Source organism: Physeter macrocephalus, chromosome 14 (genome assembly GCF_002837175.3).
Source record: "Physeter macrocephalus isolate SW-GA chromosome 14, ASM283717v5, whole genome shotgun sequence".
Lineage (NCBI taxonomy): Eukaryota > Metazoa > Chordata > Mammalia > Artiodactyla > Physeteridae > Physeter > Physeter macrocephalus.
In genome coordinates, this window is record NC_041227.1 from 78,423,604 (window position 1) to 78,435,885 (window position 12,282).

Genomic DNA, 12,282 nt, shown 5'->3' on the forward strand with positions numbered 1-12,282 from the left:
CATCAGTTGGCCTAGGAGCAGAGAAACAGCTGATCTGAATTGACCAGCTGGAGACAATGGAAAGTCCAGGGTCTTAGAGAGGCGCAGGTGAGATTCCCCTGGGGAAGGTCAGGGAAGACATGGGCTGGGAGGCTTTAAGGGGAGAGTCAAGAAGAAGGTAAGGGGATTGGAAGTTGAAATCTGAGTGAAGAGAAGTCTATCAAGACAAGACCAAAGGCTCACTTTACAGCTGGGACTGGACTGTCCCTCTTGTCCTCACAGCTCCTTCCTCTAGCCAGGCTTCCTTCCATACTCCACAGACCATCTCTGCCAAACATTATTACTACTTTCAGTGACGTATCTCTCCAGGGTGAGCAGGCTGTGAACACACTGAGAACATGGAGTTTCCCAGTGACCCACCTTTGCTCCTGCCCTGTGCTGGATACGACAGCGGCCCAAACCTCTTTGACAATTGACTAAAGGCCATTGATAAGACACTTGGAAAGGAGTACTCACTGTCTTCATGTGTCCGTATGAGCTGAGGTGTGCTTGGAGGCCCGTCCCCCGGAGTGGTGAAACACAGAACTGATGTGAAGTAAGCAGTAAACTTCTTCAAGTTCGTTATGTACCCATGGTGGACTCCATGGAAATCTGGAGCAATGGTGACGACAGTGGTGGCCTCGGGGACATCGGCTGGCCACGCCAGAAGCTGGGATGGAACAGGGTGAAAAAGAGATCCTCTTAATTGTGTGCCTTCACCCTCAAGGCTGCACTAGAATTTTATTTCACAATTAAAATGTCTTCAGAGAAAGCAAAGTTGTAATGAGGAAACCCCATACATCCTACATTTTATAATCTCACTGAAAAATATTGAGTTTAAAAGATATCTCATAGATTATTGAGTACAAATATGTATATTTATATATATATTTTATACATGTGTACATAAATAAAATATCTACTCTAACTCATATTGGGAAAATGGACACTCCTCAAACCTTCACCTTCTGTTCACTTAAACATGTTACAGAACATATTTATTTTTTAACATTTAGAAATAACGATGACATTACTGTTATTCAACTGCATCAGTACAATCAAACATCAATACAAATATTTTTCTAGTTAGGCACCTATGCTGATTGAAAAAGAAGCCCCTGGTTCAATGGGAACAATGCTAACTGTTTATAATTTACATGACACCAGTTTTCTAAAAAGGATTTTAGGAGACTGATTATAATTTTAAAGAAATAGAGTATATATGCACATTCCAAGGGAAGTTGTTTTAATGTTTTGGCAACATTATGTATGAGTGTGACTTTTAATTCCTCTGACACCAAACCTTTCTAGGGTTAATTGGGTCTGAAAATTGACACTCTGCAGGACAAGGAGCATATTTATGTAGATTCCGCTGACAACCAAGCCATCGGATGAACACCCCAGTCTTGCCAATAAGACCTGACAGGAGGGTCAAGAAGGCAGAACCAACTTCGTTGATCAATATGATTTCCTTTCTAAGAAGCTTCTAACTGTAGATACCTCTGGGGGGAGAAAAAAGGCAGGACAGATTTCTAGCTATGTCCGCCTTTCTAGTGAAAAACAAGTGTTTTAGTAAGTTGAATCCAAATGGAAAAAAATATTAACTGTGTGTCTGAGGAAATAACACTGTGTGAATCTGAAATGACCAAGTTTTCAAGCAAACTCTCTATAAAGATATTCCCTGAGCTCATCTGCTGTCACAGAAGATTTGCGAACATACTGCAGGTAACATTCAGATGGTCTCCCAGTCCGGCCAGGAGACGCTGATCTAAAAGGAAAGGTAACCTGTACTTTTGGAAACTGCATCCAGGTACATCTCTGAAGGTAACATATATTCCGGTACTCAGACAAAGGGCAGATAGGAGTCTGTCCTTGTCTCTAATTCGGTCCGGATAGGTGCCCCGAGTCAGCTGGTCCCACCCAGTTCTACAAACAGAACTTCCCCTAAAGTAGCGAGAGGGGGACCTACTTATCCTTACTTGGTAGAAACATCACTCGGTTGCACCCAGTGCGCTTTGAGAGGACGCCCTTCCAGGAGGAAGTGGTTTGTACACGCGCTGATTCCAATCAGCAGGGATAAGTCTCCCACTGGTCATTTAAACATGGACGGCTTTTCTCATAACATTGCTCGGTTCTAGATGAACCACCCTCTTTTTTTTCTTTTTGTTTTTTGGCCACACTGTGCGCGCGGCTTGCGGGATCTTAGTTCCCCCACCAGGGACTGAACCCGCACCCTCGGCAGTGAGAGTGAGGAGTCCTAACCACCGGCCCGCCAGGGAATTCCCGTGCCCCATCCTCTTGATAACCAATCATTTGAGTTTCTGAACCAGTATAGCGGACGAAAAGACCTTGGATAAAAGGTGACCCCAGCAGGTCAACACACTCTGTAACCAGGTGCCGTGGGTGCCGGACGAAGTGAGGGGCGGGCAGCCCCCTCGCTCATCACAAGACCACGACGGCCGCCCGGAGGCTGCGGCCCAAGGCGCCTACCTTGTAGCCCTGGTTGATGCCATTGATAAACTGCTGGGGTGGAGGGTTCCACAGGAACTGGATGGTCGTGGAGTTCACGGCTTCCACCTGCACGTTCTGCGGGGGCGAGGTCGGCACTGCTCGGGGGCGGCCGGGAGACGGCAGGACAGGCGGCAGGAGGCGCGGGCGTGGGGCGGGGGGAGGAGAAGAGACTCTTAGCTGCTGCTCGCGATTCACCGCCGATCGCAGCACTGAGGACGGCGAGGGCGATGGACGTTTCAGGAAGCGAATCGCGACTTTACAAAGAAGAAGAACTGGGCGACTTCTCATTTTCTGCTGGGGGATTCTTTAAGGCACATGCAGAGAGGTGGACCGGATCACCTTAGCCCCACGGGCGAGCCTTTCCTAGGGATCCCAGGATGGATAGCAAACAAAAGCTTTCTCCGATTTTTTTTTTTCAGTTACCCAATATTGGAGATCAAGGCAAGGTTTCATCCAGAAATCTGCCTTCCCTGTTGTATGTCACAGTGTTTCAAGCCCAATTATCCTTCACATGAAAAAAAAAAAATCCTTTTTCATGGGTATTGTTATTTATTCATTTGTAGGCTAAATTTCTCTGTCTGCCATAGAAATTACCATTTAAAAAATTTCCACTTTCCACTTCTTTTATTGAACAGCTACTGAGCCCAATTCTATACCTGCCCAGTGGCCTGTCTTCAAGGAAGTCATATTCTAGGGGAGGCACTCAGAGAAGTGAAATAGGCAAGCGACTCTAGAAAACACACAGGGCAGAGCCTCTGCCCTAGGAGAGCATGGAAGGCCTCACATCCGAAGACACCTGCACTAGGTCTGGGATAGAACTTTGAGGAGGGAAAGGCCTTGAGAAAGGCATCCGCACCTGGGAAAATGGAGTGAGCAAAGGCGTGGTGTTATGAAAAACCTGGTGAATGGTGAGAAAACTGTGAGCACGGCTGGACATGGGGTCCGGGGGTAAGAGGGGCGGAGGAAGTAGACACGTCACTGTGGGGACTGCGTCACATGGCAAACACAGTGGACAACAGTGTATACGGTAGGCAGTGGGGAATCAAAGCCTTGGAAAACAGCAGTGACGTGACATGGCCAGCTTTTTAAGGATGAAAACCTCAGTGGCCTCTGGAGAGGGTACTAGTCCACTGGCTGTGCCACACAACTTTTTGCAGGATGCAAACGAAGGTCCTGGTTCTTTAGGAGCTTGTTTCAAAAGAAAGACACTGAATCCCAAAGGATCCTTTGGCTTCAGGTACAGAAACAAAGACAAGAGTCTCTTGGCACAAAACACGTGAGGACAGGGCATGGTCCTGTTAAAAATTACTACACCTTTCATTGCGCTCTTCTGCAGAAGCTCATCTCATTAGGCAGAGGTGAAAAACAGAGAATTCATCACAGCCCATCCAGTCACGCTCCAAGTCACCTGTCTTTTCCCATCTGCTCTGGCTGCGCTATCTCTGGGTCCCTCCCTCAGTAAGTCACCAAGAAGACTGTCTCACTTCTCACTCAGCACCCATCCAAAATTTGTGGACTAAGAATGGCCACGGGGATTGTTTTGCCTAGGCTGTAGAAAGTTGGAAAGAATATCACAGCCATTAAGCATGAGAAAAAGCTGAACAAACGATAGAGTCCTAACTTTTCTTGAGCCCGTAAGGAAGCTGAGGTCACAGGGCAACCAAGTGTCTAACATATAAGAAAAGATGGACCTCCCCAAGGAGTAGGAATGTGAACATGGGCTCGCCTGTGACAGAGCACGAGAGAAAGAACAATGGACGCCACACCATTGGGAAAATTCAGCGAAGTTCTTAATGAATTGCTGAATGTGGGCTAGCAAGGGAGCATAGAAAGTCTGTGCTGCAGATACACAAAAAGGTACAATGCACGTAAGACACAAAAACAAGAATAACAGCCCTTCTCATCAGAAACTATGTGAGCCAGAAGGTAGTGGGGTGATATCTTTTGCGCGTGCACACACACACACACGAGAACAAATAAAACTGCAGAGATCTAAATTGGATTGATGGGTTGCATCAGTGTAGATATCCTGGTTGTGATGTACTATACTTTTGCAAGTGTTACCATTGAGGGAAACTGGGCAAAGTGTACATGGGATCTTTGTATTATTTCTTACAAGTTCATGTGAACCTATAACTATCTCAATAAAATTTCAGTTAAACAAAAAGCAGATAGCAGATCAAAGTCAGAGTATGGGAAGAACATCAGGGATCAGTTAACAGTGGCAGAGTTACTTTTTATCTTTTTAATGGAAGGAATATCAGTGGTCTCAGGGGGTCAAGAAATCCATTTCTATTCTTCCTGTGTCACTAATTTGACATAGACCTTGAGTCAATTCAAGGCGGTTACAGCAGAGTAGTGGAGTGAAAGCCACGTGGCTCTGGGTTATGGGGAGCGGGAGAGGTTAGGAGTCAGAGTAATCCTTTATACTGAGAGCTGGGTGACTCAGTGGGCAGCACGGTCAGGGAGTTGGCACTTCTGGGTGAGGGAGACCTGAGCATATTTGTGGGCTGAGGAAAGGTCGGACTCTTCATCCTCTGAGAGAGGAGGGAAGAGGACCAAGAGTGAGAACGTAGGGAAACTCAGATGGAAGGGGGAAAGCGAGGAAGCTCATCTTGCATGGCCTTGACCTCTGTAAATGTCATTGCTGGGAGGCCAGTGAAGCTGAGTCTCAGGGGGCAGGGCAGAGCGGAGCAGTGGATGACAGCACCAGAGCAGAGATAAGTACAAAAGGTCAGACCACACCCAGAGCCCAGCTGAGATGGGAGAGGAGAAAGCTGGAGGAGAGACAAGTGGCAGCCCTTTTAAACTTATTTAAGTTTTAATTCTCCTTCTAAAAGAGTACATACTCATTGTAGCAAAGAGAATATGCAGAGAAATAAGAAGAAAATAGTAAAAGATACCCATAATCATGTCACATGGAGATAACAACTGTTGGGACTGTGATATATTTCCTTCAAGGTCTTTTCTCAGCCAATATGGTCTTATACAAGTGTATTTGTATAAAATTTGTAACTCATATAGTTTTGTATACTGTTTTTTTTACCATGTAACATTAGATCAAGACTGTTTCCTCGCAAAACTTTTTTTAATAACTACAAAATATTTAGTATACTGTCATTCCATAGTTTTTCAATTATCCCCCTTTTTCAAGTACTTTTTCAATTACAATTATTCAGTTACTAATAATTGTAATTAACCGCATTGTATATAAATCTTTGTGCACATCTGTGATCATTTTCTCAGAAAATGTTTTCCAGAAGCATCAGTTGGCCTAGGAGCAGAGAAACAGCTGATCTGAATTGACCAGCTGGAGACAATGGAAAGTCCAGGGTCTTAGAGAGGCGCAGGTGAGATTCCCCTGGGGAAGGTCAGGGAAGACATGGGCTGGGAGGCTTTAAGGGGAGAGTCAAGAAGAAGGTAAGGGGATTGGAAGTTGAAATCTGAGTGAAGAGAAGTCTATCAAGACAAGACCAAAGGCTCACTTTACAGCTGGGACTGGACTGTCCCTCTTGTCCTCACAGCTCCTTCCTCTAGCCAGGCTTCCTTCCATACTCCACAGACCATCTCTGCCAAACATTATTACTACTTTCAGTGACGTATCTCTCCAGGGTGAGCAGGCTGTGAACACACTGAGAACATGGAGTTTCCCAGTGACCCACCTTTGCTCCTGCCCTGTGCTGGATACGACAGCGGCCCAAACCTCTTTGACAATTGACTAAAGGCCATTGATAAGACACTTGGAAAGGAGTACTCACTGTCTTCATGTGTCCGTATGAGCTGAGGCGTGCTTGGAGGCCCGTCCCCCGGAGTGGTGAAACACAGAACTGATGTGAAGTAAGCAGTAAACTTCTTCAAGTTCGTTATGTACCCATGGTGGACTCCATGGAAATCTGGAGCAATGGTGACGACAGTGGTGGCCTCGGGGACATCGGCTGGCCACGCCAGAAGCTGGGATGGAACAGGGTGAAAAAGAGATCCTCTTAATTGTGTGCCTTCACCCTCAAGGCTGCACTAGAATTTTATTTCACAATTAAAATGTCTTCAGAGAAAGCAAAGTTGTAATGAGGAAACCCCATACATCCTACATTTTACAATCTCACTGAAAAATATTGAGTTTAAAAGATATCTCATAGATTATTGAGTACAAATATGTATATTTATATATATATTTTATACATGTGTACATAAATAAAATATCTACTCTAACTCATATTGGGAAAATGGACACTCCTCAAACCTTCACCTTCTGTTCACTTAAACATGTTACAGAACATATTTATTTTTTAACATTTAGAAATAACGATGACATTACTGTTATTCAACTGCATCAGTACAATCAAACATCAATACAAATATTTTTCTAGTTAGGCACCTATGCTGATTGAAAAAGAAGCCCCTGGTTCAATGGGAACAATGCTAACTGTTTATAATTTACATGACACCAGTTTTCTAAAAAGGATTTTAGGAGACTGATTATAATTTTAAAGAAATAGAGTATATATGCACATTCCAAGGGAAGTTGTTTTAATGTTTTGGCAACATTATGTATGAGTGTGACTTTTAATTCCTCTGACACCAAACCTTTCTAGGGTTAATTGGGTCTGAAAATTGACACTCTGCAGGACAAGGAGCATATTTATGTAGATTCCGCTGACAACCAAGCCATCGGATGAACACCCCAGTCTTGCCAATAAGACCTGACAGGAGGGTCAAGAAGGCAGAACCAACTTCGTTGATCAATATGATTTCCTTTCTAAGAAGCTTCTAACTGTAGATACCTCTGGGGGGAGAAAAAAGGCAGGACAGATTTCTAGCTATGTCCGCCTTTCTAGTGAAAAACAAGTGTTTTAGTAAGTTGAATCCAAATGGAAAAAAATATTAACTGTGTGTCTGAGGAAATAACACTGTGTGAATCTGAAATGACCAAGTTTTCAAGCAAACTCTCTATAAAGATATTCCCTGAGCTCATCTGCTGTCACAGAAGATTTGCGAACATACTGCAGGTAACATTCAGATGGTCTCCCAGTCCGGCCAGGAGACGCTGATCTAAAAGGAAAGGTAACCTGTTCTTTTGGAAACTGCATCCAGGTACATCTCTGAAGGTAACATATATTCCGGTACTCAGACAAAGGGCAGATAGGAGTCTGTCCTTGTCTCTAATTCGGTCCGGATAGGTGCCCCGAGTCAGCTGGTCCCACCCAGTTCTACAAACAGAACTTCCCCTAAAGTAGCGAGAGGGGGACCTACTTATCCTTACTTGGTAGAAACATCACTCGGTTGCACCCAGTGCGCTTTGAGAGGACGCCCTTCCAGGAGGAAGTGGTTTGTACACGCGCTGATTCCAATCAGCAGGGATAAGTCTCCCACTGGTCATTTAAACATGGACGGCTTTTCTCATAACATTGCTCGGTTCTAGATGAACCACCCTCTTTTTTTTCTTTTTGTTTTTTGGCCACACTGTGCGCGCGGCTTGCGGGATCTTAGTTCCCCCACCAGGGACTGAACCCGCACCCTCGGCAGTGAGAGTGAGGAGTCCTAACCACCGGCCCGCCAGGGAATTCCCGTGCCCCATCCTCTTGATAACCAATCATTTGAGTTTCTGAACCAGTATAGCGGACGAAAAGACCTTGGATAAAAGGTGACCCCAGCAGGTCAACACACTCTGTAACCAGGTGCCGTGGGTGCCGGACGAAGTGAGGGGCGGGCAGCCCCCTCGCTCATCACAAGACCACGACGGCCGCCCGGAGGCTGCGGCCCAAGGCGCCTACCTTGTAGCCCTGGTTGATGCCATTGATAAACTGCTGGGGTGGAGGGTTCCACAGGAACTGGATGGTCGTGGAGTTCACGGCTTCCACCTGCACGTTCTGCGGGGGCGAGGTCGGCACTGCTCGGGGGCGGCCGGGAGACGGCAGGACAGGCGGCAGGAGGCGCGGGCGTGGGGCGGGGGGAGGAGAAGAGACTCTTAGCTGCTGCTCGCGATTCACCGCCGATCGCAGCACTGAGGACGGCGAGGGCGATGGACGTTTCAGGAAGCGAATCGCGACTTTACAAAGAAGAAGAACTGGGCGACTTCTCATTTTCTGCTGGGGGATTCTTTAAGGCACATGCAGAGAGGTGGACCGGATCACCTTAGCCCCACGGGCGAGCCTTTCCTAGGGATCCCAGGATGGATAGCAAACAAAAGCTTTCTCCGATTTTTTTTTTCCAGTTACCCGATATTGGAGATCAAGGCAAGGTTTCATCCAGAAATCTGCCTTCCCTGTTGTATGTCACAGTGTTTCAAGCCCAATTATCCTTCACATGAAAAAAAAAAAATCCTTTTTCATGGGTATTGTTATTTATTCATTTGTAGGCTAAATTTCTCTGTCTGCCATAGAAATTACCATTTAAAAAATTTCCACTTTCCACTTCTTTTATTGAACAGCTACTGAGCCCAATTCTATACCTGCCCAGTGGCCTGTCTTCAAGGAAGTCATATTCTAGGGGAGGCACTCAGAGAAGTGAAATAGGCAAGCGACTCTAGAAAACACACAGGGCAGAGCCTCTGCCCTAGGAGAGCATGGAAGGCCTCACATCCGAAGACACCTGCACTAGGTCTGGGATAGAACTTTGAGGAGGGAAAGGCCTTGAGAAAGGCATCCGCACCTGGGAAAATGGAGTGAGCAAAGGCGTGGTGTTATGAAAAACCTGGTGAATGGTGAGAAAACTGTGAGCATGGCTGGACATGGGGTCCGGGGGTAAGAGGGGCGGAGGAAGTAGACACGTCACTGTGGGGACTGCGTCACATGGCAAACACAGTGGACAACAGTGTATACGGTAGGCAGTGGGGAATCAAAGCCTTGGAAAACAGCAGTGACGTGACATGGCCAGCTTTTTAAGGATGAAAACCTCAGTGGCCTCTGGAGAGGGTACTAGTCCACTGGCTGTGCCACACAACTTTTTGCAGGATGCAAACGAAGGTCCTGGTTCTTTAGGAGCTTGTTTCAAAAGAAAGACACTGAATCCCAAAGGATCCTTTGGCTTCAGGTACAGAAACAAAGACAAGAGTCTCTTGGCACAAAACACGTGAGGACAGGGCATGGTCCTGTTAAAAATTACTACACCTTTCATTGCGCTCTTCTGCAGAAGCTCATCTCATTAGGCAGAGGTGAAAAACAGAGAATTCATCACAGCCCATCCAGTCACGCTCCAAGTCACCTGTCTTTTCCCATCTGCTCTGGCTGCGCTATCTCTGGGTCCCTCCCTCAGTAAGTCACCAAGAAGACTGTCTCACTTCTCACTCAGCACCCATCCAAAATTTGTGGACTAAGAATGGCCACGGGGATTGTTTTGCCTAGGCTGTAGAAAGTTGGAAAGAATATCACAGCCATTAAGCATGAGAAAAAGCTGAACAAACGATAGAGTCCTAACTTTTCTTGAGCCCGTAAGGAAGCTGAGGTCACAGGGCAACCAAGTGTCTAACATATAAGAAAAGATGGACCTCCCCAAGGAGTAGGAATGTGAACATGGGCTCGCCTGTGACAGAGCACGAGAGAAAGAACAATGGACGCCACACCATTGGGAAAATTCAGCGAAGTTCTTAATGAATTGCTGAATGTGGGCTAGCAAGGGAGCATAGAAAGTCTGTGCTGCAGATACACAAAAAGGTACAATGCACGTAAGACACAAAAACAAGAATAACAGCCCTTCTCATCAGAAACTATGTGAGCCAGAAGGTAGTGGGGTGATATCTTTAAAGTACTGATAGAAAAATCTATCACCCCAGGATTCTATATTCTGTGAAAATATCTTCTAAATATGAAAGCAAAATAAAGACATTTTCAGAAAGACAAAAACTGAGAGAATTCATTACTGGCAGACCTGCATGCACTATGACAAATGTTAAAGGAATATGATATCAGACAGCAAAACTTTAGATCTATGCAAAGAATTGATGACTTCTGGAAATAGTTAAAATGAAGTAAATACAATGTATTTTTTTCCTTATTTTGGCTCACTCTCAAAAAATAGTAGCAATTTATTGTGGGCTTATAACATAGGTAAGAATAAAATGACTGACCACAATAGCACAAAAGGTGGGAAGAAGGGATTGAAAGTATACTGTTACAAGGTCCCTACATTATACACACAATGGATTTCAAGATACATTGTAATTAATGAATGATATATATTTTAAACTCCAGAGTAATCACTAAACAGATTTGAAAAAGAGATATAAATAAGGCAAGAGTAGAAAAAATAATGTAATTGTAAAAATATCTAATGAATCAGAAAGCAGGCAGGCAAAAGGAAGAGAAAAGGAAAAAAATAAGAGAGAGAACAAATAGAAAACAATTAGCAAGACGGCAGGTTTTAATCCCATCATATCAACAGTTATATTAAATATATAATGTAACATATTATCAATATATTTTATTGTATATACCAATAAAAGAGAGATTCTCAGTTGGATGAAGAGCAAGACCCAACTACAAGGTGTTTAAAACAACCCCACTTTGAATATGAGGACACAAATAGCTTAAAAGTAAGAGAATGGAAAAAAATACAGGAAACACGAATTAAAATGAACCTGGAGTGGCTATATTAATATCAGTCAAAGTAAATACCCTACCAAGGAATAAAAACAATGATGAAGAGGGATATTATGTAATGATGACGTGATCTGTTCATCAAGAAGACTCAGCAATCCTAAATGCGGATGCAACAGAGCTTCAAAGTACAAAAGGCAAAACTGAAAAAACTGAAAGTAAAAACTAGACAAATCTATTAGTATAGTTGGCGACTTCAACACTCTTTTATTTAAAAAAAAAAAAAAGGTAGACAAAGAATATCAGTAAGGATCTACGTACAAGACCAGAACCACATCATCAAGTAACTTGACCTACATAATATTTCTTTTGAAATCTACCCAATAACAACATACTACACATTCTTTTCAAGCACATATGGAACTTAACAGAGATGGACATATTTGAAATATACATGTCATATAAAACAAACCTAAACAAGTTAAAAATAACTGAAATCACAAAAAGTATGTTTTATGACCCAACAGAATTAAACTTGAAATTAACGACAGAAAGATATGTGAAAAATCCCTAAAAACTTCAAAATTAAGGAGCACGTTTCAAAATAACCCATGAGTTAAAGAGGAAATCACATGGAAAGTTAGAAAGCATTTTCAGTTTAATGAAAGTAAAAAACACAACATATCAAAATTTGGGGATGTAGAAGCATTAGAGAGGAATTTATAGCATTTAGATGTTTATATTAGAATCTAAACTTCTACCTTAAGAATCTATGAGAGTAAATTAAACCTATGGAAAGAAACAGTAAAGAAAAAGAGCAGAAACCAATGAAATAAAAATAAACAATAATTGAGAAAATCAATGAATCCAAAAGCTGGTTCTTTTAGATATCAATAAACTCCTAGCCACACTGATCAAGAATAGACAGAAATCACAAATTACCAATATCAGGAGACACCTCTATAAACCCTACTGAGATTAAAAGAATAAAAGAACATTTTGAGTATCTTTATGCTCATTAATTCAACAATTTAGATGAAATGAACAAAGTGTGTTTCTTTAAAAGAAACACACTTCCAATCTACTCAGGAAGAAATAGATGACCTGAGTAGTCAAAGAGCTATCAAATATTTGAATACAAAATTAAACCCTTCCGGGCTTCCCTGGTGGCGCAGTTGTTGAGAGTCCGCCTGCCGATGCAGGGGACGCGGGTTCGTGCCCC

General features: G+C 43.6%; 1 protein-coding gene across 1 annotated transcript in view; it reads right to left on the reverse strand.

Annotated features, from left to right (window-relative positions):
• SDK1 (sidekick cell adhesion molecule 1) overlaps nt 1-12,282 on the reverse strand; it is a 538,268-nt gene that overhangs the window by 143,105 nt on the left and 382,881 nt on the right. The window contains exons 17-18 of the mRNA XM_024119146.1: nt 8,301-8,416; nt 6,288-6,480 (exon numbers count right to left, since the gene is read on the reverse strand). Of these exons, the coding sequence (XP_023974914.1) occupies nt 6,288-6,480; nt 8,301-8,416 (309 nt within the window). The remainder of the gene's footprint in view (nt 1-6,287; nt 6,481-8,300; nt 8,417-12,282) is intronic.